Source organism: Melospiza melodia, chromosome 20, assembly GCF_035770615.1.
Source record: "Melospiza melodia melodia isolate bMelMel2 chromosome 20, bMelMel2.pri, whole genome shotgun sequence".
Taxonomy (NCBI): domain Eukaryota; kingdom Metazoa; phylum Chordata; class Aves; order Passeriformes; family Passerellidae; genus Melospiza; species Melospiza melodia.
In genome coordinates, this window is record NC_086213.1 from 4,828,596 (window position 1) to 4,855,707 (window position 27,112).

The 27,112-nt window shown below is 49.1% G+C and overlaps 3 protein-coding genes, 1 long non-coding RNA gene and 2 other non-coding genes across 8 annotated transcripts in view; 5 read left to right on the forward strand and 1 right to left on the reverse strand.

The window, feature by feature from the left end:
- MSI1 (musashi RNA binding protein 1) overlaps positions 1–8,526 on the forward strand; it is a 28,787-nt gene extending 20,261 nt beyond the window's left edge. The window contains exons 10-15 of one of the 2 annotated variants that reach the window (XM_063172768.1): positions 1,570–1,650; positions 2,916–2,972; positions 5,758–5,826; positions 5,930–6,102; positions 6,546–6,611; positions 7,562–8,526. In XM_063172768.1, coding sequence (XP_063028838.1) covers positions 1,570–1,650; positions 2,916–2,972; positions 5,758–5,826; positions 5,930–6,102; positions 6,546–6,587 — 422 coding nt within the window. In that variant the 3' untranslated portion in view covers positions 6,588–6,611; positions 7,562–8,526. The remainder of the gene's footprint in view (positions 1–1,569; positions 1,651–2,915; positions 2,973–5,757; positions 5,827–5,929; positions 6,103–6,545; positions 6,612–7,561) is intronic. The other variant, XM_063172769.1, reaches the window with a different exon arrangement.
- Positions 8,527–12,030: 3,504 nt separating this feature from the next.
- On the forward strand, positions 12,031–14,027 carry PLA2G1B (phospholipase A2 group IB). The gene is made up of 4 exons (XM_063172879.1): positions 12,031–12,129; positions 12,222–12,384; positions 13,103–13,230; positions 13,844–14,027. The coding sequence occupies exons 1-4, from the start codon at positions 12,096–12,098 to the stop codon at positions 13,963–13,965; spliced, it is 447 nt and encodes a 148-aa protein (XP_063028949.1). The 5' UTR covers positions 12,031–12,095; the 3' UTR covers positions 13,966–14,027.
- A 2,931-nt stretch (positions 14,028–16,958) lies between these two features.
- On the reverse strand, positions 16,959–22,608 carry SIRT4 (sirtuin 4). Of its 2 annotated transcripts, XM_063173093.1 has the most exons (5): positions 22,109–22,608; positions 21,184–21,478; positions 19,850–20,053; positions 19,261–19,431; positions 16,959–17,080 (listed from the first exon to the last, which is right to left on the reverse strand). In XM_063173093.1, exons 1-3 carry the CDS (start codon positions 22,606–22,608, stop codon positions 19,901–19,903), a joined length of 948 nt encoding a protein of 315 aa, XP_063029163.1. In that variant the 3' UTR covers positions 16,959–17,080; positions 19,261–19,431; positions 19,850–19,900. The 2 variants fall into 2 exon arrangements, with proteins under 2 accessions (XP_063029163.1, XP_063029162.1); XM_063173092.1 differs by lacking the exon at positions 16,959–17,080 and having other exon boundaries at positions 17,365–19,431.
- LOC134427335 (uncharacterized) lies at positions 22,508–25,842 on the forward strand. Its single transcript, XR_010030142.1, has 3 exons — positions 22,508–22,643; positions 22,735–22,820; positions 25,621–25,842. It is a non-coding gene; the product is annotated as an uncharacterized LOC134427335 (long non-coding RNA).
- A 332-nt stretch (positions 25,843–26,174) lies between these two features.
- LOC134427596 (U4 spliceosomal RNA) lies at positions 26,175–26,315 on the forward strand. Its single transcript, XR_010030203.1, has one exon. It is a non-coding gene; the product is annotated as a U4 spliceosomal RNA (small nuclear RNA).
- A 656-nt stretch (positions 26,316–26,971) lies between these two features.
- On the forward strand, positions 26,972–27,112 carry LOC134427595 (U4 spliceosomal RNA). Its single transcript, XR_010030202.1, has one exon. It is a non-coding gene; the product is annotated as a U4 spliceosomal RNA (small nuclear RNA).

The following is a 27,112-nucleotide window of genomic DNA, read 5'->3' on the forward strand; positions in this document are numbered from 1 at the left end:
GTAAGCCCCGGTCAGCTCTGCCGCGCTCCCCCCGCTCCCGGCCGTGCCAGGCAGCAGCTTAGAGGTTTATTCCGGGAGCGCCGGGGCGGCCAAGGGCAGCGCTCCCCGTGCGGGGCCGCCGGGACCTGTTCGCGATCGCAACTTGCCCTCTGCTGGCACCGGGAAAAACTGCAGACCGGAGTGCCACCGCCGCCTGCGACAGCCGGGCCGGTCCTGGGACACCCGGGCAGGCTGGGCTCAGCCCCTGCGGGGCGGCTCTGCCCCTCGGCAGCTCCTCCACGGTCCCGCAGTGCACGTGGACAGCAATTCCTTCATGTGGAACGGGATGTAACTGCAGAGCTGAGTGTGGAGTAATCTGTACCCAGGCCTCTTCATCTCGTACAGGCTTTCTGATGAAGTAGTTGATTAAAGAGCCGCTACGCTTCCACTTGAAGCAGTGGTCGGTGTAAATGTCCCCACTGCCATTTACAGACTGTTAAAACGCCCTTTTAATTCTAGTTGAGTGTTGTCTCACTCTGTTCCCTCCCTCTCAAGTACAGTAAATACCTGGTATTACAGGGAAAGTTATACATTATCATGGAACTGTCTTGTAAGGAGAAGTTGGTGACAAGCAGGCTGGGTTTCATGTCTACCAATGCTCCCAAGACAAAAGCATTCAGATAAAAATTTTAAAATGAAGAACAAAAGTCATTTGTAGCCCTATCTTTTGTAGGACCACAAAACCTCATGCCTGGATCCGAGAGTCAGCATGATCCTACCAGTGTGGGTTGTGGTCCTGGCTTCTCTCTCTTCTCACTTTCATTGGAGCCAGGACTGAGCTGACCCAAGAGCACTGTTTGCTCAGGATCATTGCTGGTGTTGCTGGGCAGGGTGTACTCAGCCTGGCTCTCAGTGCTAAGCCTGCTGAGTAGCAGTTAGTCACTGAACAAAACCCCCAAAAGGGCATTTTTCCACCAATGTTTTCTCTTGACTTATTGAAGGAAAATAAATCTCCAGCCTGTGGTTTTGCGTTTTGCCTTTTCTAAGCCATCTGAATTTTAAAGCAGCAAGACTGAAACTGAGTCACTGGTAAATATACGGACTCTTGTCTTGAGAGATCTCAAATTAAATGTTCATCTGTGAGTGAATGCCCTGCCCTCTCACAGGCTTGTTCCCATAGGTGGTCAGCTCCCTGGGGAAGAGCAGGACTTGTGCTCCTGCCTGCACCATGGAGAAATGTTCTTTGTACCTGCATTCACCAACCTTTCTAGTGCAAAAGTGACTCAGCCATTCAAATGCCCCCTCCTCCCTGATCTCCTGTTTGTAAATCCAGCTGATGCATCAGAAAGCCTTAGTCTGCAGAGCTGTGAGTCTGAGAAGGAAATCTCCGTGTCCTTACATGTTTGGAACAAGGAAAAATTAAATGGGCCTGCTAAAACTCTGCAGGCTCGCATGTGTTGTGTGCTCTGCCCAGCGCTCTCCTGGGGCTTCTGCTGCTACCCCTCTCTGCTGTCCAGAGGATGCTCCTGCTGCTGGTGAGCAGCCAGACCTTGCCAGCTTGCAGTAACAGAGTCCTGTTCTCTTCCCCAGGTTATCCAGGCTTCCAAGCTGCCACCTACGCGAGTCGAAGTTACACTGGCATTGCACCTGGTTACACTTACCAGTTCCCTGGTGAGTGGAGCTCCCTGCTCTGTTCTTTGGTCTGCCTTCAGGTGATGGGAGCCCCAGGCATGATCTATAACCCAGGCTCTGCCCCTTTCACCCTTTTCCCTGTTTGGTCTTTCTTTAAATTGGAGATGGATGTGGAAGGGGGATTGGAGAAGCCCTGGAATAGGTGGGAACAGCTTGTCCTTCTTTAGGATTATCCTCACGCTGCAGTGGCAGGAAAAGCCCAAGGCTGCTCCCATGTCCTTTCTGCTGGCCTCCTCTGCAGGGCTGCTGCTGCTGTGACACAGAAGGGCCCTGCAGCTCTGCCTGTCTCACCGCCTTTGTGTGTGTCTGTCTCTCTTTACCAGGGTTGCCACCACTCTGAAAGTAGCACAGAATGTTAAACCCCATGTGCCAGGGATCTCCTGGGCACGCAAAAGGCAGGTGCCTGCAGCACTGCAGTTGTGTTCTGAACAGTGCCTGGACCACTAACAGCCTTCACAAAGCATCAGGGGGCTGCAGATCCCCGGCAAACTGGGTGGTTTCTAACACTGCCATGTGCTGAGAACATGGATTCAGCGATCAATGGCTGGAACCTGCTGTGTCCCAGCTGCTCAGAGCTGTGGGGCCTCCCCTCCTGCTCTCTGCCAGGCCAGGGAATGAGGCAGAGCACACTTAAGGGACACACTGTGCTGTTGCTATTTTCTAGAGTTGTGGCAACTCTGAGCATCCCTTCCTTACTCCATCCCTCAGTGTGATGGTTGATATATGAAGTTTTGATATTAAGGGCTGGGAATGGGAAGTTTCCTCTTTGTCTGAGGTGAGGCCAGGCTAACTGGCTGAAAGTTGCTGTTGCCTCCTGGCTGTCTGGAAGCTCTCCATGAATCTAGCTGTAGTGGCTTCAAGTCCCTCATTGTAAACCTGTGCCAGGCTGAGTGTGGCACATACTGAGCACCCACTGGCCTTGCTGCTGAGAGGTCAGATTGGCTGAGAGGTCAGATTGGCCAGGTCACAGAGTGGTGCTCTGGGGCAGACCTGAGGCTACACAGTGATGCTTGAACTCGCCCTACCCTGGCCACATTTATTCCGAGATAAATGGATCCTTTCAGCCTTCAGGGCAGGAGTCCAGCACCTTTCAGCACCAGTTATAAATCAGTTTAAAGAAGACACTGGCCTGGTTGCAGTCTGGCTGCAGACTGCTCCCCCAGCAGACCCTGGCTGCTGTGTCTCTGGGGGTCTCCCTGGGGGCGTTTGATGAGTTCCTAAGCTGTCTTGCATTTCGTTTTTAGAGTTCCGTGTAGAGCGGACCCCTCTCCCGAGTGCCCCCGTCCTCCCTGAGCTCACAGGTCAGTCCCACTCATTTCCTAAACTCACAAGCTGCAAGGGGAGAAGGGGGCTTTGTGCTGTTTCAGTGGTGTTGCTGCTCCACAGCCTGGCGCAGTTAGACTGGAAATGTGCCTTATTTCCTCTTTCATCTGGATAAGCTCCATTCAAAGCTGGGGATGGAAAGATGGAGAGGCAATCAGAGCCATGTGTATTGCCTCTGAAGAGGGCCATGCAGGGCCTTTCTTGCTGCCTGTCTCATTTTTAACTCCTTGCCCCAGGCTGTATGTAAACCAGATATGGAAGCTGCAGAGAGCAGGGTGACTTCAACAGGTCTACAAATGGCTTTAACCTGAGCTGTTGCAAGGATGAAATTTGGAGTGCTGGGAGAGGATGTGGATGCACTCCTGGTTACTCTAACCCCATTTCCCTGGGAAGGAGGGACTTCAGGGAATGCTTTCCCTGCTCTGAGTGGTGCAGTTCCCCAGCTACTCCCACACAGGCTTCCCAGGTAGGAGTGAGTGTGGTGGGACCTTGCAAAGTCCTGCAGTACTTGTAGGGAGCTGTGGAACAAAATGGGAGCAGAGGATTGTTCTCAGTGTCCTTCCTTAAAGTGCAAATGCCCTCTGCATCCTCAGCCCCTGGGGTGTGTGCAGTGTGTTCTCCCTACGTGATGTTCCTTCTGTCTACTCGCCCTTCCATGGCCATGTTTTCCCCAGCTCTGTCCTGTCCCTGGTTTCTGTCATAGAAAAGCAGCTTTGTGTAGCACCCTGCTCCCCATGTGCCATTTCATTTCCATATTTTTCCTCCTTCCCAGTGCTTCATTGCCCCCACCTGTTTCAGGGTTTGAATCTCTTTGCAAAGGGGTATGGAAAACCTTCCAAGGAAGCTCTTCTGGAATTAGCAGTACAAACAGGCTTGAAAGGGAGTTTCTGTGGCACAAAACTATGTTAATCCTCAGGGACTCTCTGTTTGTGAGGATGCTGAGGTTGGCAGCCACCAATGTAGAAATTTCCCTGAGGGAGGTAGGGGAAAACTAAATCCCATTCCCTCATAACAAAACCCTTCCCTGACACCATGTATGCAGCTGCATAAGCACCTTTGAGCCTTCTGCTTGGCAAGCAAAGCAGATGTGTGTCCAGTTGTTTATTTACATGTGTGTTTTTCTGCAAAACCCATCACATTTGTAGAGGAATGCTGGTGACTTGGTAGAATAGTTTCTCCCTTCATGTCCACCCCTAGCTGTCCTGCCCCTTTTCCTAGCAGAGGTGACTCACCCAGGGCCTGGCTGTCACTGGTGCTGGGGGTGCACCAGAGCTCTGCACAACAAGAAGTTATTAATGCTGCTGTCCTGGCTGGGTGCCACGTTAGCTGACAGTCCTGAGTGTCTCGCTGAAGTACCAGCTGGGGATCGTGGCATCCTTCCCTCCCCGAGACGCTTCCCTCCTGTTAAGCAGGCGCTGCACAGCCCTGGCTGGGCCGTGGTTCCCGTGCAGAGGCTGCAGTTGGCCCTGGGCAGGGCAGAGCCGTGCGCTCGAGGGCCCTCGTGCCTTGAGTGGCTGCAGCACACACGGGCTGCGCTCCACAGCTCTGGGAGGGGAGCCAAGGGGAGGGGATGGCACAGGCAGGGATGCACGCACAGGTGCTTTGTCACCCAGCACAAACCTGGTGTCTCAGCAGATAACACTGCAAAGGCAAGAAGGATTTTTCTTGGAAAAAGAGCTGGAGCTTTTGAGATGACCTTGCCTCGTTTCTCAGTAAAACCACATTCACTCATGTGTTAGGGACTAGCAGGAGGGTGGCTGCCAGCAGCCTTTCTTTCCCAGAACAGCATCTTTGGGGGTGATGTGGAGCAGCAACATGCCTGCGTTGGCCCAGGGCCTGTAATGAGCGGCTAACCCAGATAGAAGCCTCCTATGACGTTTGCTTGAAACACGCTGGTGCCTGCTACTAAATATTCCCTCCTAAGCTAGTCTGGGTTTCAGCCTTTACGCGATTGATTTGTTCTGACCTCTTTTTATGGTGCTCTAAACAGAATCACAGTGAATTTCACATTCAAGCATGAAATGCTGACCCAGTCATTTTAAGGGCAAAGAGAAACATACTGGCTAGATGCCTCCTGCCCCGAGGGCTGAATGCCTCTGGCAGTAGAGTTGGGAATTAGAACTGCTACATATAAATTAAGACTTACTGTTTTAATTAAGCCATTTCTAGTTCCTGCTCCCTAGGTATATGTTTCCTGCTTTTCTACAATATACAATGAGGTTTTGAGCAATCAGGAGCAAAACTCAGTGTGGGGAGAATGGTATGTGTTGAGCAAACAAATAGGGAGAAAGAGGCTATTAAATTGTTATTCGAGAATATTAACAAGACACAGAGGAGGGGCTGAGCCTCAGGATGTTAAGCCTCAGCTGCTGTCCCTGAGCTGTTGCCATTCTCCACATTTACTGCCAAAATCTGGATCTGTAGCTTCAGATTAACTGCATCTTGCAAGCTTAGCAGTGACAGGATACATCTGAAATTGCCCACTTCTCATTCAGCTCTTCCACACCGTGCCTTTGGCTGCTCTGGGATGTGAGCTTGACAGAGCATGGCTCGTGCATTCCCCTGGACATTGGCTGTGCAAAAGAACACTGATAAATTCAGGGCTATGCACTTCCCTGTTGTCATCCTTTAATGTCCTCTGTGGTGCATTAAGCCAATACATATGTGTGAGCCCAGTGTTTTGCAATAGGAAATGCAGGCTCCCTTTGAGGAGTTTCCCATGTAGCCACAGCGCTCCTGAGCTGCCTGTTCCTTCTTTTGCAGCAATCCCCCTCACTGCGTATGGACCGATGGCGGCAGCAGCGGCTGCGGCGGCCGTGGTGCGAGGGACAGGTAACTCCACTTCCCTCCCCAGCACGGGCCCTGCAGGAGCTTTGCCAAGGGGCTGGGGAGGGGGGTGGGACGGGGTTGCATTTTTGGGATCTTCACTCTGTAGTTCTGCTGCCTGCTGTAGGTTCCACCCCCAGTCGCACCGGAGGCTTTCTGGGCACCACCAGTCCCGGGCCCATGGCAGAGCTTTACGGGGCTGCCAACCAGGACTCAGGGGTCAGCAGTTACATCAGCGCTGCCAGCCCCGCCCCGAGCACCGGCTTTGGACACAGCCTAGGGGTGAGTGCTCCCTCTGTGCAGGGAGGGACATGGGGAGTGGGCTGTGTCCCCATGTGGTGAGGGAGGTGAGCAGCAGCAGGCAGCTCCCTCAGTCCACTGTCTGTTTTCTGGTGATGAAATACCACCCACTGCAGCATTGGCTGTGCCACTGCTGAGCCCCAGACCAAGATGGGCATTGCAGAGCCCACATGCTTGGTTACTGTTGGCTCTCTCTGATCACCACTCAAGGTCCTGATCTCCAGTCCTTTCCCTGATCTAGCCCAGGCTTTCCAAGAGCCCATCTTGGCCCTGACACAGCATTCTGCAGGGCGATGTGATCTTTAGACCTGGCACCTCCAAATGAAAACATTTACTCTATCATCTGGGCCATGACTGAATTTGTTGTGTTAGCAATTCTTCTTCACTGTTCTTTTGTTTAAGAGTGTTTAACTCTTTCTTCACAGGGTCCCTTGATTGCAACAGCTTTTACCAATGGGTATCACTGAAGCTGGGGACCAAGGAGGCAGGAGGTAAGACAGCTTTGAACAGGAGCAGGTAATGAGAGAGAGGAGTGAGGTTCTGAGCTGGTCCCTGTGCTTGGGCTCTCAGCTGAAGCTGTGGATATTGCTGTGTGGCTCCATGGCCTGGCCCAGCCTGTGGGAGGAGTCCTGTGGCCAGCCTCAGGCTCCTTCCTGAACCAGGAGGCTTGGCAGGTTGGGTTCCTACTGAACACTCCCCAGGCTGGGAGTGGAGAGTGTCTTAGGGTCTGGCACAAAGAAGAATAAAATGAAGCACTGACAAAAAGAGAAAACATCTGCAGGGTTGGCCACCGTCACAACCCAGTGGTGATCTGAGAGACAAGCTTGGCTCTTCTGTGGGGCTGGGGAAGCCTCCACCATGCAGCTGGTTGTTCTCACTGCTGCTGAGACCAGTCTCTGGGAAGTGAACTTTTTCATCTCCTGCCTGGGAAAAGGGCAGAAGGACAATCTGATCAGTTCTGGTATTGGTCCTTGGAAGGGCTGAGAGGGAACTGGTGAATAGTTTTTGTTTGCTTTGCAAATGTGACTGAAGTTAGCTGGCTTAAAATTTAAAATTTAAAAAAGTAAACAACCAGCTTTTCAAAAAGGGGGGCAAAGCCCGGAGGGAGCAGTGTCCACAGACAGGAGCCTATGGCAGCCTGGCAGGGCTGGACTGAGCTGAGTGCTGGGGAAATGGCTGGACTCTGCTATGTCCCAGCCCTCCCAGGGACCAGGCCATGTAGTGTGTGAGACCTTGTTCCCCAGGCCTGCACATTGCCACTGAAGACAGAAACATCTCTGCTGTGCCTCGTCCCTGTGCCAGTGATGTGCAGAGTAAGACTAGGTTGGGGCAAAGTTTGGGTATTGGGTGTTTCTGTCAGATCACACCAGAAGAAAGCCCCAGGAGGAGAGCTGTGGCTGTTCTAGACCCTGTCCCTTCCCTCCCCTGCTGTTTCCCGCAGATTCCCCAGTGACCTGACCGAGGACAGCGCGTGGCTGGAGGATCTGGTGAGCCTCGGGGGATGAGCCAAGGTTTCCTTTCTCTTGAATCAAACTGCACACTGCCGGCTGGCTGCCAGGCTCCTGCCGCCCTGCCCGATCTCTCCCTTTGACCAGACCACACTGGACTGAACCCGAGGAGATCATCTCGCTTTCCTACTAACCACCGACGGTTTACGCTTCCCCTCCCTGCCCCCAGCCCACTGATTCTTCTTTTATTTATTTTATTAGCTGTTAGTTTTATTTTTTTATTTTATTTTTTTATCTTTTTTGGGGGCTGCCCCTTCTTTTTGTTGTTTGCTCTTTCCCGAGCTAGTAGACATATTTTATGAATTGGCTTTGTGATTGTGTTAGGTAGTTTTCATTGAGGAGTATTTTTATTTGGCTTTGAAACTGTTTTGAATATTTTCAACTCTGTTGTTGTTGTCGTCAGTGTTTTTAAAGCACGGTATGTAACAAGAATGCAGTTCTGAAGGGAAGAAAGAGAGAGAGAGCAAAGGCTGAGAGGAACTGCTGTATTTCTATTTTTTTTAAAGAAACTGTTTTTAATTGTTTCTGTTTTGTAAATGTGAGGCTTTGAAAAGTGTGAAACTCCAAGGATCCGAAAACGTTGGACACGCTATGGAACAAAACAAATGTATATTTTGCTAAGTGAAAAACACTATCCTTACAGCTGAAAGATTTTTTTTTCCTAGGTTTAGTTTTACGTGGGGTTTTCTTTTTCCTCCTGTATAATATGTAAATATCGTGAGCTGAACCTGGCTGCTGCCTGCAGCCTGGCTCCAAGGAGCAGCTCCAGGTCCTGGACTTGGTGCCGCAGCGTGAGCAATACTCTCCAGCAGAATCCTGACAGGACTTTGTTCTTTTTTTGTACACCTTTTACTGTAAGATTTTAAGACCTCTGATGAGATGAAATGAAAGGGGGGCGGGGGGGCGGGCGGGGTGAAACGTACCAGCCATCGGCTGTTTTGCTGAGCGGGTTAAAGCTGCTTCCAATTGCTTGATGTACAGACTCCATCCCTGGGCTCCGTAGCACCGGCTCTGGGCTGGCTTAGGGAAAGGGCTTTGCCGCCGTTGCTTGTCTTGGTTACTTTGAAAGGAATTCACTCTCCAAACTTTATCGCTTGCGTCAAGATTTCCTGGGAAAGGGGATCCTCCTCCGGAGGCGAGGGTATCGAAGGGGTGTCAGCCAGGGGGAGATTTGGGTAGTCGTTCTCTGAAGGGCAGGGCTCTGGGATGGGGATTCATTAACAGGGGAGAAAAGCATTAGGGTGGTGATTTGGGGGCGGGTTAAGGGCTTCTCAGGGATTATATGAATTATAGATTTGCAGCTTCCCATTTGCTTTACTCTGTGTTCTGAAGACTGTGGGAATTTGTCCGTTGTCCTGTGCGGGGTGATCTGGTCCCTTCTCCAGAACCTGCTGGGGCTTCCCCTGGTATGGTCCAGGCCTCTGCCAACCAGCACTCTGCCAGGGGAGACCTCCAGCAGGAATACATGGGGCAGGTTTGGGTCTGGATTTCAGTGAACCAAAGACCTTGTTAAGGGGGGTGATTAAGCCTTTTATTAAGATGCAGCCAAACTCTTTTCCCAGGGAAATAAAAGCTTCATCTTAAGTTTTTAAAAATCATTCCCTCTCTTCCCCCAAACTGAGCCCCTGTAAAGGAGATGGGCATTTAGAAAAGGACTGGGAGGGCCACAGTGCCCACAGGGCCCTTTTTCTCTTCTATCTCTCCCCCGTCTGCTGGAACTTGTCCTGACCTGGGCGATGCGTTTGGAGAGTTCTGTTTAGGTAAGAAGGTACTTAACAGATCAGTACTGAAAACACAAAGCAATAATTTTTGTTACTGAGACAAGAGTCTGTATGTCTGTTTTTTTAAATATTTCCTAATTAAAGAAGAGCTGCATTTTATTGGGTTTATTTTTATTCTATATACTTCAAATTTGGGTCTGCGGACAGCGCTTTCCTCCCTCTTGGTGTATGCGCTGAGCTGCTTCCGTGCCCCCTCCAGACATCCCGGGCCAGCTGTGCTGCTGCTGGGCTGTGAGTCACTCTCTGGCCACTGCCTGGAGGCTGGGGCTCTGGTTTCAGGGTGGGCATTTTTTTTAAAAGAAATAAAGCTGTGTTTTTAAGCCAGTAAGTTATTACACTCCAGTGTTTGTTCTCTCCACACCTGTAACCCTTTTTCCAGATTTCAGTTTTAAATTCCTAATAAATTATTTGAAAACTGTCCTTCTCTGTCATTATTTGGGGGTGCAAGGTTTTCCAGTGGGGGAGATTTCAGGACCTGGCAGGAGTTGCATCCTGCCTTGAGTATAAAAGCCCCAGGCAGGTCTCTGACTTGCTGTTCTGCTCCCACACTTTGGCAGTGGCCAGTTTATAATGTGAGCCAGATCTGGTTTTAGTAAAGATTGTGTCTCTTTACACTACAGAGGTTTTGTGTATGCATCTGTAGGTTCAGAAAAGGAGATAATGTGTTGCTCACAGGTTTAGCACATACCCTGGATTCAATTGATTGTGGTGGACCAAGGAAGCTAGAGATGCAAGGAAATATAATGTGGAGATGGGAAGTAAAGTCCTTAACAGACAAAAGAGAGAAAGGAGAATTTTAACTGTGTGGAATAGTAGGGAGCTCTGCAATAGGGCTTATAAAAAGCCTTAAAAATAATTTAAGGCTTAAACCTGTAAATTTGAACCAGTTATAGGTTGAAATGTGCTCACAAGGGTACCAAGGGACCAGTGATTTTGTATACAGCACAGGTTGGGGGAAACCAAAAATAGCATTGGTGGAAAAATCTTTACCCTGCTGGGATTTTTCTCATGAGGCACTTGTAATACTCATGCTTGCTTTCCCACACTTGGTGATCCTTTTGTTGAACTAACAGTGTAGGAAATTGTTGACTTATGATTTTAAAAAGGCCAGTTGACTGGAAACTTTCTAGGAAACAATAATATATCATGTACTGAGAACAGAGAAAAAGGAACCAGACTCCTAAGTTTCATAGGTAAGAAAACTTTTTTTTTTTTTTAATGTTAAAGGCAGTGAAGACAGAGAACTCTTAAATAGATATTGAAGGGAAAGTTGCCAGATTGATCTGTGGGCAAAAGACAAAATTATTTTTTCTGAACTAACTGGTACAGATTGTCCTTTACATCAGCCTTTAATGTTTGTTCAATACTGGATTAGAACACTGAGAATCTTAAATCAACCCGGCCTCTGTTCAGCTGTAGGTACCCATGAGTGGGGAGCCCCAGAATGGGAGCACTTGCAGAGATCAAAGAAGTTGGAATGGATCTGGTTGTTCAGCACCATGTCTAACTTTCCCTAGATGTCCTATGGATATGTCAACATGCAGTACTGTGGGTACTGTGGGTGCCCTGGTGTAGTTTCAGACCCTATGAGGAGGAAGGTGTCCTCATCAACCCTTTGGAACCTGCTGGTGGGGTGTGAGCCCAAAGATTCCTGCATGAGCACCCTGGTGCATGGGGCTGTTGCAGAAAGGTGGCCTTTGTTTCTTTGGTGCTTTGTTTATCAATGCAGACTTGACAGTCATGTCTAGGAACTGCATCTTGAGGGTGTAAAGATGCCAGACCTGTAGCCCTGAAAATGCCAGAGCCTCTGGGGTCTAAATATGAGCACACTGTTTTGCTTACCCCTGACTGATTCCAGGAAGATTTTTCTTACCCATTTTTTTTAACTTCTTTCAAGGTTCCCAACTCTCCTCGTCCTATGGCATAGAAAACCAAAGGTTCTTAACTGGGTTCTGCATTGGTGTTGGAGAAACTGCTTTAAGTCACCGAAGTCTGCTGTGTATGTTGAAACTTCTAAGCCTGGTTCATTTCCAATGTAGATTGCTTAAGGCCACATAAAACCAGATACTACTCCTTGTTTAAGCCACCTAAAGGTTTTCCAGGTCGCTTGGCTCCTATTTCTTGTCTAGTAGTACCTCCTTCTGCTCTGTGGTTTTAAAGTAAAGAATAGCTTGATTTTTTTCTTTCAGTTGAGTTCATGCCAAATGGTCATTTGATGTGATTGGAAAACTTATATCTTATTCTCTGAATTATGCCAGGAGAACTCATGGAGAGATACAGGATTAATGATATGTGGGGATACCATAAAAAGAGGATGCAAGTATTAGTGGCAGGTAGTTATTAGTGTGCCAGAAATTCACAATGAAACTTCCATACTGCTATTATATTTTAGTAGAGAGCCCTTAAAAATGTCCAGATCTTTCAGGCTGACTTCTAATAGTAATACTACAAGAATTTAATAGCAAAATCTTAGAGAGCAAATATTTGCCTTTCCAGCTTTTATGGATTTAACTCAACTGGCCTTCAACTGGTCACACCACAAGCTGGGGCCCACAGCCCCCGATGGAAGAAGTCTGCATTTAGTAACATAAATACTGGCTGGGTTATCTCGTACCACGTCAAGGTGAGCCTGCTGTATAAAGACTCATTTCCCTTGGCACCAGTGTTTGTGTCAAGAGCTGCAAGGATGAAGTTCCTGGCCCTGCTTTTCCTGCTGTCGGGTGTGTAGGTGCCCTCGTCCTGGTGCAGGTAACCTCGACACCTGACTCTAACCTCCCTCTGTCTCTCTGTCTGTCTGTCTGTCTGTCCGCAGTGGGCGCAGCCAGCGCCGAGGAGGTCTCGCCCCGGGCCGTGTGGCTGTTCCGTGAGTTGATCAAGTGCACCCTGCCCCAAAGCCACCCCCTGCTGGAATTCAACCACTACGGCTGCTACTGCGGCCTGGGGGGCAGCGGCACTCCCGTGGACGACCTCGACAGGTACAACTCTGCTTTTACAATCCTCTTTCCTTGCTTGTGCTTTGCTGCTTCAGCTTCATCTCAGCTGGCCCTGCCTGTGAACGTTTACAAAACTCTCTGGCTGCGGTGAAGGAAGCTTGCTTGCACAGATGGATTCAGGGGAAAAGGATGTGCTCTATCACACCTTGATGCCTTATTACTAAGATAAAATATAATTACAGTAGCTCTTCTCTTCTATGGCAACACAGTGTGCTCATTCCAGCTTTTTTTTTTTGCAGCAGCAGTGCTGGCCCAGAGCCTGGACACAGCTCTGCACACTCTGCCTGGTGCTTGACCATCAACATGTGCAGGCTGGGCTGCAAAATGCTAGGAAATGGCATGGGCAATTTAGAGACACACAAATCTGGCAGCCAAGTCTTGGATTGTGTTGGCTGAGAGCTTGTCAGCTACCAGGCACTGAGGGGAAGTGTAGGGTAAACACTGGCTTTGGCTTTCCCTGTGCCCAATAGACACCTGTGAAGATGCTCCCATAAGTAGTTATTTACCAGATACCTCTTGGACCATGAGCTGGCCCAACTCTATCCCTCTGAGGTCCTTTGTGTCTGCCCTCTTATTGCTGGGTATCTTTTTTTTTATTGTCAAGAGCCTTGTCAAAGCAAATCTAATGTATTTGTGTGTCTTACAGGTCAGTTGAGCCTGTGATTCTGGTATTTTCTGACCTTTTACTCCTTGTTTCCAGGTGCTGCCAAGCCCATGATAACTGCTACTCAGAGGCAATGAAAATGGAATCCTGCAAATTCCTCCTGGACAACCCGTACACTAAGCTGTACCGCTACAGCTGCTCTGATGGGCAGATCACATGCAGCAGTATGTCCATTTCCACTTCACTCAGATGTTCTCCAGCCTTTCTCAGGAAAGAGCAGGGCTGTGTTACACTCACACCTCTGTGGCAGGAAGGCACAGTGCAAGTTCTTGCCAGGGGACCTGGTCCTTAGAAAGAGGGCACCTCACACAGGCACTGGAATGAGTATTCTCTATATAGCTCACAATTCAAAGTTTGTGAAGATATATGGTACAACAGTATATAGAAAAGCCTGTTTAGTCTTCAGGGGAGTGAGTACTATTCTGGGAGGCATTCTAAAGGCAATATGCAAGAGATCAGCATGTTAACTCGGCATTGTTATACAGTTTCTGCCAGACACCTCTGATGAATCGTGGAGACTTTACAGGGCTCTGGAACGGAGGTAAAGAGCAGAGAGGTTGGCAAATAAGGTTGTAGGGAAGGGAAGAAACGACAAGGAGAGAGCTTGGCAGGAACACACAGCTTTGGCGGCACTGGGTTAGTGGGCAGAAGCCTGTTCCCCCCTAGAACGATGGCAGCAATGAAATGGGCACACCTGACAGCAGAAATACCAGCCCGAGCCTCTGCAGCGCCTGGCGAAGGAGCCGCGGGCTCTGACCGCTCCTCTCTCTCCTCCAGGCAAGAACAGCGAGTGCGCCTCGTTCATCTGCAACTGCGACCGCACCGCAGCCATGTGCTTCGCCAAGAAGCCCTACAACCCCGAGCACATGAGGCTGGACAAAGACAAATACTGCAAATAGTCACTGTCGTGTGGTTCAGGGCGGCCGCAGGCCAAAATAAACAAATAAATAACCTAAACCGACACTCGGAGCCGCCGCTCGCCGCCGCGCTGAGGGCATGGGGCGGCGTGAGGGACGGAAGCCCCGCCCCCGCTGCCGCTGCGCACGGCCCTGTGTGGCGCGTGAGGCGCCCCCACGTTCTCTGATTGGCCCTTGGAGGCGGCGAGGGCGGGGCGCACCTGCTCAGGGCCTCGCGTGCCCCCCCCCGCCCTCTTCCCGCCCTCACTCTCCCTGGGCGATCGTCTCTGCCCGCCGTCACCCTCACGGGGCCCCTCAGGGCGACCGTCCCTTCCCGCCCTCACCCTCCCGAGGCCCCTCGGGGCGACCGTCCCTGCCCGCCCTCACCGTCTCGGGGCGACCGTCCCTGCCTGCCCTTACCCCCCCGAGGCCCCTCGGGACGACCGTCTCTGCCTGCCCTCACCCTCACGGGGCTCCTCAGGGCGACCGTCCCTGCCTGCCCTTCACCTCCCGGAGCTTCTCAGGGCGCCCTTCTCCCCCTCCCTCACCCTCACTGCCGCCCTCACTCTCCCGGGACTCCGGAGGGCGCCCTTCCAGCCCTCCCTCAGCCGCCCTCGCCTCGGGCTGCCCACGCGGTAGCCGCAGCACAGCTGTCCCTCTTCCCCGGGGCATCGCTGCCTGAGGGTCTTGAGCCCTTTGGTTCTCCTTTCTCCTGAGGGTCTCTGTGTGCTTACCCTGGGGAGCCCTTCCCCTGTTCGCAGTCAGGAGCTGCAGAGAAGGAGGTAATGTCAGCCTGGAAGGCAGGGAGCCCGTCTGAGGGACAGTATCTGTTCCACTTTCCCAGCCCTGCCAAGGTCCTGTGCCAAAGCTGCCCCCTGCTCTTGGTACCGGTTTTGCTGGCAGAAGTTTTTGGAGGTGTGGGTGAACTCCAGGGGCAGGATCTACACACACCCCCTGCTTGCTGGCAGGGTGTGAGGAGTGTCCCGGTTCATCATCAGAATGAACTGTATCCAAACGTGGAGCAGACCCCAAGGATCTGAGAGTGCTCTGGGAAATGAGAAACAAAAGGAGAAGGAAGAAGCTGGCTTGGTATGTTATTGGAAGGTACTTGCAATGCCTTCCTTCTGAAAGTAAATGTATCTTTCTTTGAGGGCATTAGAATGATATTGAGAAAGGATAGTGAATTGCATTTAGTTGTTCTTTTCCTTGAAAAGGGGAAGGGATTGTGTCACAGCCAGACACATTCCATTTTATGGTAGATTGAGTCCTGTTTTTTTACCAGTATTGGTTGCTTGTTTTTCTCAGGTGTTTGTGTATGAGAATTTTCTGGAAACATTGAGTGCTTGGAGTCCTCCACAGAAATCTTGAGGATCCTGGATGCGATTCTATGATATAGCCAAAATGAATCATTCTTAGGGCTGGAAGAGCAAGATGAGGTCTCTTGTACTCACTCAATAGCTTAGATTCTCTGAAATTATTGTTTGTAGAACAGTAAAGCTCCTAAGTAAATGTTACTAGAATCCCCTTGTGATAAACCTCATTGTAGAGAAAAAAAGTAAAATATCACTATCTGGAAAGAACACTGCACTTTTGAGCTGTAGAGAAGATTGCTGGGGTGCATTGGAAGCATTTCAGTAACTCAGTATGAATTTTGCCTGTAACAGGAACTCTAGATTTGAGGTGAGCAGTATTATCTACTCCTGGCATTGAGCATTTGGAGCATGCTAGCATTCCCTAGATAAACCCCATAGATAGATAAAGGCTCAAATTGATTCCATATCTGTCTTACTCCATACAGATTTTGTAAGCCTGCACTTCTGTTTGGTCCCTTGATCACACTTCTCATTTCCATGCCCCTTTGGTGGTGTGAAAGACCCTCCATTAAAGCCAAACATTCCCCATCCATGGGGAGCCTTCCCACACAATGCAGAGTGTCAGGCCCTAATGAAGGGCACAGGTGGGGAGGCTGAAGGGGTTGTGCAGAGCTGCTCATTAGGGCTTTGAGGAACGTTGTGGGAAGAGTAAGAGCAGGGCTGGTGACTGCTTGAACTGCCAGAGTAGGGAGTACAAGGAGGGTGTGAAGATCTACCGTGCTGGTCTGCACCTCTGTTCCAAAGCAAAAGGGATTGCCTGGAATGCCAGGTATCCCTGTGCTCAGCAAGGGGGAGCTCTGAGACCCTGCACAGCACCACAGCTGGTGCATGGGCTGCTGGAGGGACAGCAGCTCCCTGGGCTCACTGCAGAAGTGAAGCCTCAGTCTCTTATCTTTTCTCTATTGTTGTTTTCTATGCCAAGATTTTTCACTCTCTGCAGGGAGAGCTGAATTACTCTTAACTACATGGGCATTGCACAGATGAAAGAGAGTGCTCCAGCTGAGGTGAGACGTGCAGAGAGCAAACAGTTCTGCTGATGGTAATGATCCTGTGCCAGTTTCTGCTTGGGCCTGGGGAGCAATTCCAGACACTCTCACTGTTGCTCGTCCTCTTCAGCCTCAGCTTCTCTTTTTCTCTGCCATTGTCTGGTTAGTGGTGCAGAAGGGAAGAAGTGCACTGGGGCACCTTCCTTGGTGGGAAGGGAGATGGCAGGGAGCTGCACACAGAACTGCAGGAACAGTCTGGAACAGTGGTTTTAAAGCCCATCTGGCTTGACTCTGCTGTTTCCCTGCCTGCTGCAAAGGCTGGGAAAGGGCGACATCCAAGGCAGTCACAGGGGAAGAAGCACACTCTGGATGGTGGATTTAGTCACCTTCACCCCACTGAACCTCCCAAGTTCTGCATGCCCAGGGTTTTGGGTCATTTTCCACACGCAGGTGTGTCAATAGGAGCACTCTGACTGTAAGATATGGGAGGCTGCACTTGCACCACGGGCACCAAACCCTCTGGGCCATCTGCATTCTGTGCTGCCCTCACTGGAGCTCAGCATGTGAAATACCTTCCTCAGGCTGCTGGACTAAATTACAGATGGCTCTGAGAATTTGCCCAGAAACAAAGACAAGATTTGCCAAATAGGAAGTAACTTTTATTTGCTTTGGGTAACTCCAACCCCACTTTCAGAGGAGCAGAAGAAAAATCCATTATAAGATACTCTCAAGCTCAGCTATCCAAGCTTCAGGAGGAAGCTGTAAGAAAAAGAGAAGAGCAAAAGCTGTTGATTCAGCTAATTTCATGTCATGGCTTTTGGTGTAAGAATTTTAGGCTCTCTCAGGCATTTCTCATGTGAGCAAACTTAATGGTATTTTGGGGAATATGTTAAGAACTCAAGTGTTCTGATCCTGTTCTAAAAGAGGTCAATTTTAGTAGTGCTGGATCAACTTAGCAGAAAAAAGAATGAACTTCTTCATCTCAGCCTCATACAGTTGTAGATATGCTCATTATCATATAGCAATAAACCACGCACAGGAAATTTACTGTTATTTTCATTTATTCTGAGTCATTGTCCTGGTGGCTTAAAAGTACAGTCAGTGGAGAGTTTGGGTAATGATTCATCTGAGAGTGATGCTGAAGGGACACCCTGACTCTTCTCCCAAGGAGGGCAGGCAGGGGCAGATGTGGGAGCTTTAGTTACCTGTCACAGAACTCATCCCAAGACTTGTTTTAGACTGCTTGGCAATGCTCCCACACCTTCTCAAAATGTTGGCTCTGCTGGCACTGAACCTGCAGCCTCTGGTTTTGACACAGCAACGTTGTGTAAGGTTCAAGGAGGGGGAGATGATATGGATAGTGAGAAACTCAGCCCCAGCTCCTCTGCTAAGGAGGCATCAGCATCCCTTCTTACAGGGAAAGCCCCTACAGGAAACCATGGTCTATGTGGAGACTCTGCTGTGCTTTAAGCATGATTTCTGCAGCAGCTGTACTGTGACAGGACTGCTAAAGATGGAGAGAGATCTGTGAGCTTTGCTCACTGCCAAGCAGCAGAAACCTGAGTCACTGGAAAGTGGAGTCACCATTCAACGTGAGCAGAATGCAGGTGGGAGTCCTGAACTGTTCTTGCTTGGCTTCAAACTGAACCTGTCTCTAACCCAATACAGCCAAATCCTGAAATGTGTCAGGCATCTTAATGCTCTCTGCCTTCTGCAGAAATTGGATGCCTGACATATCCCTTAGATTCTCTGCTTTATTTGCTCTCTCCTGGCATGGATTTGAATCAACAACAAAGCAAAAATGAACTTTGCATCCTGTGGTCAGTTGTCCTTGCTTTGCTACTTGACCTTTTAGCAGATGACTCTGGCATCCTTGTTTCCAACTGCTTGTTTCAGTTCTTGTCAAATTATTAGTCCAGGATGTGTTACTTGGAGTAGGAGGGGGCACTTGGAAAACCCCAACAATTCAATCCCTCAGAGCTAGAAGGAGGAGTGGTGGTTTCTTGAAGAAGGTCAGGTCAAAAAGTTATAATTTTAGTTTGTGCCAGACTGTATTTTTACTCTGTGGACAGTTTGTTAGAGCTTGCAATACCATCCTGAGGATCAACAAAAAATCACTATCCAGTAGTGATGGATCTCCTGTTAGGAGTGTGGAAATTGCACCTTTCAACTGAGATTGCCTCCTGAGAGAGACCTATTGTACAGATTTAATTGTATTTCTCTCTTAATTCATCAGCTGCAAGTAATTACAACCTGCATTTCTGCAGTGGAAAAAAAAAGAATCTAAACTGGCTATTGAGAATGTACTTAAATAAATAATGGGAGGGAGAGAAAATTACAATGCAAATAGTCTTAATCTTCTAAACAATTTTAATTGATTCCTTAGCTATTTATTATTTAATAACATCTTCAAAAATGCATTCTGGAAAATGTAGTGGCCTCACTCAAAGTAGTGCTGGTCAGATTAGCTTTAAGTAACTCCTCTGGCTTCTCAACAATGTTTAATTTTTAAAGGAGTCAGATAGGAAGCAGTTTAATTTGTCAACCAACAGTTGAGAGAAATGCTGACTTCCCCTCCTTGCTGGAAGACATCAGCCTTAAAGCCCGTGCTTCCAAATAATCTGTTACAGGAGCAGTGTTCTTGTTCAGCTTCTATTTTGAACCTTTTTTTCTTTAAAGCGACCATTGCAGTTCCTCTTGCCTCCTTTTCCTCCTTGCACACTCTACAGTATCCCACCAGCGGCACCGGATTCCCCAGCAGTGTCCCACATCGCCCTCCTGTGCTACAGCCTCAAATTACCGGGTCAAAATCCCTGTCCCACCCTTCTCCTCTGGGGACAATTATAAAAAAGGTATTTTGTCCTCAGACATGGTAGTCAATTATCTGTCCCAGTGAATGAAAAGGCACTGTTTAACGGCAAGGTAAGGCAGAAATGTACTTTTTTTTCCATCCTCATTCTGTTTCCTGATACGTGGAGATGGTTTCAGTGGAGCACTGGTGAGGCTGACACGTGTGAGGCTTGCTGCCCTCTCCTGGTGCCCTCAGCGGCTGTGCACTGCATCCCACAGCTGCCTCCTGCATTGGAGTTTTCCCTTTTCTGAGGTGAGTCCTACAGGAAAGGAAGAAAGAAGCTGCTTTATCGACTGAATTGATTATTTTAAACAGCAGTGTTTGATTAGGATTAGCTGGACCAGTTCAATCAGGAACAGGTTTTGAATTGTCAGTTGCAAAGGGAACAGTTGTGATCAAGTGATCCCCTGTAGTTTCCTGATAGTAACAAATGGATTGGAATTCTACACTGCTGAGTCTTCTGGATATTGCTAACCAATTCTCTGGGAGTGCTAGCACTTAGTATGTTTTTTGTTTATGATCATGGGAAACAGTATCATGGCCCATCAGAGCAGACCCATGACAGATTAAAATTTACAGCCACCTCTTGTTGCAGTGAGGGAACATTTTGTCAGTCAGCATTTGGCAGGAATCCATATTCTTACCCTGAAAGGTGACTGAGGAGGGAAGGTACTCACCTTGTAAGAATAACTTTGATCCTGCTGGCTACTGAAGCTCAGCTGCTGGGGTCATGTGCAGACAATCAAAGGCAGCAGCTCTCCACAGCGGAAATTCAGCTTCAAGGATGCAAAGTGATCCAGCCTGGTGGGCCCAATGTTAAGGACTGCAATTGGCAGCTTCTTCTCCCGGGCAGCAAGAGCAAACCTGTAACCAGAGTATACCTGCAGGAGTAGCAGAAAACAAAATTACAGGCAGCTTAGGCAAAAGAAGAGTTAATAAATAATAAAATAGCAGAATAAAATGGCAGAATAAAATAGCTACCATTGGCAATGGGAAAAGGGCTGTACATACAGGCTGTGTTAGGCTGGTGCACTGAGCTCAGGTAGGAAATGTCTTCATTCAGGAGTGCACAGAACAGTTTTTAACCTCTGTCAGTGAAGGATTTGCAGTTTCATAGAAACTGAAACTTCAGAGCAGATTGAAGGGTAATGTCCTTGTCTTTTAGTAAATCTCTGCAGCAGTTTTTATTAGTTATCACAGGTACTTAAATGCTGCATTTTGATGGTTCCTGCATAGCCCAGCTAAGGTAGTACAAGAACAAACCTAAGGCATTTCAATCATTCCTGTACAGAGGATTATAAGCTTAAGAAGTGCAAGCTTAAGGAATTTGTATCCAGTATCCTGAAGCCAAGAGAATCACAATCAGGCAGCCTTGGTTTTATCTCCTTCTGGGAGGTGTTAAGAGTAAGGTTTTTTATGTAATAGAACTTGTTCCTGGAAAAAATTATCTTACATAAACACCATTACAAAAGCTTCTATGGGTTTAGAAACCCCTGTTGTTTAGCTACCTTGCCTTATAGATAAGAGGCTAGTGGAGAAAACATATTGTGATACAAAGGACAATCTCAAGCAGCAGAGATATTTCAGCTCTCTTATTGAGAATTTAATAAAGAATGAGAGGTCCTAAACCTTGGTATTTTACACAGTGTGCCATGAGGCCTAAAAAGCTATCAAAGGCTAAAAATTTCAGGTAAAAAAGTGTGAGGAATGAATTGTATCAGGTCTCTTGCCTTTATGGACAATTGTGACCTGATGGAGGAGGCAGCAGAGAGAGGTCTCAATGGAGGTATTTACAGCAGCATGAAGTAGACTGGCAAAGAGTGACAGGGAAGCCCAAACAGGTCATCCATAAAGCCAGATTCCAACCACAGTAAAAATAAAATACAAAGAAGCTCAGCAAGTGCTGGTCTGACCCACAAGCCATTTGTAGTCCTGAGCTGTGGGACTGAGGATCATTGCAGGCAGGGTAGCAGAGAAGCAGGGATGCAGTTTGGGAGGCAGAGCTACTTACCTGCATAGAGGATCCTGCTATCAGCATGGAGTCTGACTCTGCCAGGCGCTGGTGTACAAACCTGACTTTTTCCTGGCTCACTGTGTCTCCAAAGAAGGTCACATCAGGCTTCAGGATCCCACCACACTTACGGCAGGCCGGGACTCGGAAATTGCGCACCTGCTCGTCCGTCAGGAACACATCCCCATCCGGAGCCACCCCAAAGGCTTCAGCTTTCCAAGTGGGATTCAGAGCTTCAAAGTGCTCCTGGAGCTCAGCACGCAAGATTCGGTCTCCACAGGCCAAGCAGAAAACCCTGAAATCCAGAGCAAAGTCTTAATGGAGAGTTTCACATCAGCTGAAGATCTGGAGACTCTAACTTGTTCCTTAGGAGGCCTGTCATGATTTTCCACATTTATTTACCAAATAGGACAGGTCAAGGAGATGTCTTTCTACTCTGTTGCTTTGTAGGAATGCTCTAGAGGAAGTAGTGAAGGAATTCTTTTAACCCTGTCATGCATCCTCTCTCTCAGTTCATGCTGTGCTTTTTCATCTAGAAATTTTGGGTGATCCCAGCCAGACTGTGATGGCCCTTCTCCAGTACATATATCCCATGCAATTGTTGCCCTATCCACTCTGCTTAAGGTGGATAATCCTTGTATCCTCATGATCCCCTTGTTCTCTTTAGTAAAGAGGACATTTGCTGTACCAAGGAAAGGGGAAATGGATCCAAATAATGCTCCAAAAAAAGGAGTGGTGGTCATGTTTCTTAAATACCATGCTGTGGACAGCACTGGGTTGTGATCTTTTTCTCCACCCCAGCCCAATACCACCTTTGTGTCTGTCATCTCCAGGATTCCAGCGTGGATATTTTGCCTCCTTTCTCAGCCCTGACAGTGCAGCAGTGCCAGTGAGCACTGACAGCCCCCAGTGCCAGCAGCTGTACCTGTGGGTGCAGCCGTGCAGCTCCGTCATGCGCTGGCTCCCAGCCTTGGTGTGAAGGGCGTCCACGTTCTGGGTCACCAGCCAGTGCAGCTTGCCCAGCTTCTCCCAGTCCCTCAGCACCAGGTGTGCCTTGTTTGGCTGGTGGGAGGAGAACTGGGGCCAGCCCACGAAGTTCCTTGCCCAGTAGCGCTGCCGGGCGCTGGCGCTGCGGACGAACTCGGCGTGCTGGACGGGCCGTCGGTCTGTCCTGGCGTAGAGCCCCACGCCCTCAGAGCGGTAATCGGGGATCCCTGACTCGGTGGAGATTCCAGCTCCAGTCATTACAAACAGCCTCTTGGAGTTAGAAACAAAGCGCTGCAGCTCCTCCACTTCTGCAGGATCTGGGGGAAGACAGGCTGGCACGAAAGTCAGGTTTGGAGAGGCTCTGGATACAGAACGGGATCTGCAGTGATGCAGTCTGACAGCTCTTAAAATGCCACACCACTTCCTGGCAGAGAACATGTTCAGCTAAAAGGCAAGAACAGAACACATGGCAGGTAACACAAAGCAAAAAGCACGTCCTTAATGCCATTTGGTTGTGATTCTCTGGGAAATTATGCTGCTAAGTATTCTTTGCTCTCTTTTTAGTAAAGAAAGAAATTGTTTTGGAAACATGAACTAAAGCCCACCATCCAAGTATGTTCTTTTGGAAGAGGGGAACACTGAGCACAAAGGTAACAACTCTGACTTGCAGGTTCCTGCTGTTCTACCCTGGTGTGAAGAATGGCTGCCTAAGAGGGCTTGTAAAGAGCCCATGTGAAGCCTTTCCCAGGTATGTGCAGCAGGCCAGAGGAAACGGCAGGAAGGCCAAGCACCTCACCCCAGAGGCACTGCCCAGAAGAGACTTTTGTTCTGCACTTGTAACATTCTGCCTGCTCCAAATCAGTCTTTTATATTTACCCCATCCTTAACACATGTTGTAGGAAGGGAGAGAAAAACAACCTCAAAATGGTTTTTTTCCCCCAACAAAGGCCTTGACTGGAGTTACTCCTGTGTGGTGTGTTTTGGTTGGGTTTTTTGTTTTTGTTTTTTACAAAGGCCTGGTGCAGAACAGGCCTTGAAATGGCACTGAAGATGATTAGGGCACTGGGTAAATGCCTCTGGCACCTCCTCTTCTGTGGGTGCCACCTCCCAGAGTCAGTGGGGAGCAGGATGGGCACTGCTTTGCTTCTCCAGCAGACACAGGGGCTTTCTGAGAGAGAAGGGATCATCCAGTGCTTGGGGGAGAAGGAGCTGCCTGGCAGGTAGGAAAGGGAGGGACACCCTGCTTTAAGGGAGGAATGCCATGCCCTGCTGGGGAAGGCAGGGTGGATGGCTTTGCTGACTAAGTAGCCTGGAATTGTGTGCAGGACCTGTTGAGACACGAGTGCATGGGTTTGGACTTTGATTTGTGCTTTTGAGCAGTCTGCAGTTCTGTCTCCATTTCACTGTTTTAAAACTACTCTTTCTGGGCCTTACTATGGTTTTGCAAACAATGTACAAAAAGCTTTGAGAGCAACAGTCCTGAGAATGACTGTCTGATATTTCTACCTCCTTGAATCTCCCTAAGCAGGGAGGCTTGTACAAGATGTGGAGGAGAGAGAAAGAACTTCATTTACTGATAAAAGGGGAAGATCTCCTGAACACCTAAACTTCAGATGTATTTAAATATTGCTCTCTTCACTGTAAGACCTACTGCTGGTGGGTACCTGAGGGCTTAGATACAGCTGAAGTTGAGGTGTTCAGCTCCAAACACTGTGATGCTAAACTGTTGCTAGTGGCAAAAGGTGGATTTGGCTCAGTTAGTTTTCAGTTCTCAAGGCTTTTTGTCATCATCAGTTGAAATGAAGGGAAAATTGGACAGACTCCATAATCTGAATTGCTTTTTGTATGTAAGCAGTGATTCTGTTTGCAATGATTTTTGCTTTGTTTTGCTGTTTAGCAGGAGCTGTGTTGGGCATTCCCTCTAAAGAGGTTTAATTTCCCATATGAATTCATTAGAAGGGACAAAGGCTCCCAATAAACTAATTTGCTTTGAGAGTAACTTGTGTCATGATGCTCCCCAAAGGCTGTTAAGCCAGCTTGATGGTAATTAAATTGCTTTAACTGATGAAAACTCTCCATTCCTGCCCCTTATCATCAAAAGATCTCTCAGAAGGAAATGTTCAGATGCAAAATGAAATAGAAATGTAATAGGGGTTGGCCCACAAGAGAGAGAAAGCAAAAATTACAGATACATTTGAAAGCTGCTGTGAACCAGCTAAAGATTATGTAAGAGAAAATGTTAAAGGACGGAATATTTCTTGTCAAATACAAAGCTGCTTTTAAAATGAAAGTGCCGAGATAAAAAAAAGAAAAGAAAAGAAAAAAACCCACAAAAAACAAAACCACAAAACTACTTTATATAACAAGTGAAACTCTTTAAACGTACCTAATGAGATCTGAGGCTAGAGTTTGTTTTTAGCACACACCCAAGATGCTCCACAGGAAAAGATCACGCAAGGTTAAGGTAGAAGAGAAACAGGATCCCACAAACGGCTACAGGCCAGAAACCCAAAGGGACCCCGCGCCATAGGGACCCCCACGTGTCCCTCGTGCTGTGACAGCGGCGGGGATTCGGTGACAGCCGAACCGAACCGGGCTGGTGAGAAAAGAGCGGGGCGGTGATAACGCTGAGAACTCACCGGTCATGGTGCTGCCGGCCGCGCAGGGACGGGGCGGGCCTGCCGGAAGGGAGGAACAGGAGCCCTCTGGGAAATGTAGTTCATGGGGAGAAATAAACCCCGAGCGCAGAGACTACAACTCCCATGAGCCAGAGCGGGAGCGAAAGGTGTTCCCAACATCCGAACACCTGAGACGGGTTGAGAATGCTGAGAGCTTCATAGCAGCCCTCAGATAAAAGTGTGAGGTTAAAATCTGAATTAATTTGATTTGATTCATTTGATACAAATGCATGCGATAGCTTTGATAAAGTGCATTGTAGATGCTTGTCTTTATAAACATGTTTTAGTCTTAAAATGTGACTAAATAAATTACTGAAGAAAAATCTACTGAGGGCTGTTAAAGACACCTCTAGCTTGGGAATTAGGCAGTGCCAACCTGTCTGCTGCTGACTCTGTGCACCCTGGCAGGAACCCATCTTTTTGCCTCCCTGCTTGATGCAAGTTTCAGTCTCAATTTGTTTAGTTTGCCTGGCAATAAGGAGTTTGCGTTCGGTTTTTTTCTTCTTCTTTTTTGTTTTGTTTTGGTTTTGTGTTTTGCTTTGTTTTTCTTCAAATTAGGCTTATTTTTCTGAGGGACAAATAATATGAGGAAGGCCAGATTGCTGTATGGTAGCAGCCTGGTGCGCTGGATGCCCAGCAGTCTTACAGACAATGGGCTCTTTCTAAAGATTTGGACTGCTTTTCAAATGCATTCACCAAAGAGCTCTTGCTAAACAGGTCAAAACATTGCAGGAAGTTTTAATCTTTTTTTTTTTTTCCCGGTCTTTTACAGTTATTTCAAAAACCAGGTGAGCCTGAGCGTCTGTGTAGCAGTGTGTAATTCTGTGATCACAAGGAAGAAGAGCATCCTGCGGTGCCACCCTGCCTGTCCCTCGGCCCTTGGATTTAGCTGTGGAGTGCAGCCTTCTTTTCGGCAGCGTCGTGAGTCCAAACGTCTTTCAGTGATTTATACTTTAAGAGTTTAAAGGTGTTTTAAACCGTTGGGTGATGACTTTGCTTTGGTGGCACCCGGCAGACGCTCCTCGAGAGCGCCCCCAGCCCTCCCAGGATGAAAACGGCGATTTTTGGGCAATGCCCCCGGCCCCAGCAGCGCCTTCCCGGCCGCTCATTACCATACTGCCCTCCCGGCAACCTCCGCGGGTCCCGGCGGTGCCGCCGGCCCCCGGTGCATCCCGCCGTGGCCCCCCGGTGCATCCGCGGGTGCCGCAGCGCTGTGCGGGCTGCGGGCGGGGAGCGGCGGGCGGGGGGCACCGGGACCCTCCGGACCCGCTCTGAGCGCGGCGGGGGCGCGGCGGCCCCGGGCCCCGGAGGGAGCGGCGCCATGGCAGCCTTGCGCAGTGGCAGTATCGTAGCCGATGAGGGTATTCCGAGGCGCGATTATTGCTAATTGAAAACTTTTCCCAATACCCCGCCATGACGACTTGAAATATAGTCGGCATTGGCAATTTTTGAGAGCCTCTTCGGAGGCGGATTTTGTGTGGTTTAAAGATAGATGTATAGAAACAGAAAAGGATAGGGATCTAAGAGTATTATTCTCAAGTGGGGATAACTCGGCATATTTAGGAGTCTTGTTCTTAGAAGTGGGGATAATTCAGCAAATGGGTCACTCCACGTCTAGTTTCATTGATCATGCCTAGTTTCATTGATAATTTCTCATTCAGCACGTTAAAAAAAAAAAAAAAAAGAGACACCGAGCTCTTTATGAAAAGCGCGCTCAGTTCATTACACGCTGTCTCTTGCTGCAGCAGGCGGGGATGCTGGGCAGGGACTCGTGCTGGGATGGGCTCCCCGGCGCTGTGGCCGCTCGGGCCGGGCCGGGGCTCGGTGCCGGGGCTCGGTGCACCGGGGATGCGCAGAGGGCTCCCCTGGTTCCGCGCCGGCTGCCCGCCGTGACGTCACGCGTACTTTGCATATTCCTTCCCAGCAGCCCTCGCGGCTGTACCGGGGGCCCAGAACGGAGGGCAGAACGGAACCGCCCCCGGTTCCGGCGGGGCGCGGGGGGCTCGGGGCGGGCGGGGGGCACGGCCGGGAGGGTGCAGGCAGGAACGGGCGGGCGGCGCGACTCGCCGCAACCTTGGCGGCAGCCCCGGGGCGAGTGGCGGCAGCGGCGGGGTAGCCCAGTCAGCTTTGCGCAGTGGCAGTATCGTAGCCAATGAGGTTAATCCGAGGCGCGATTATTGCTAATTGAAAACTTTTCCCAATACCCCGCCATGACGACTTGAAATATAGTCGGCATTGGCAATTTTTGACAGTCTCTACGGAGA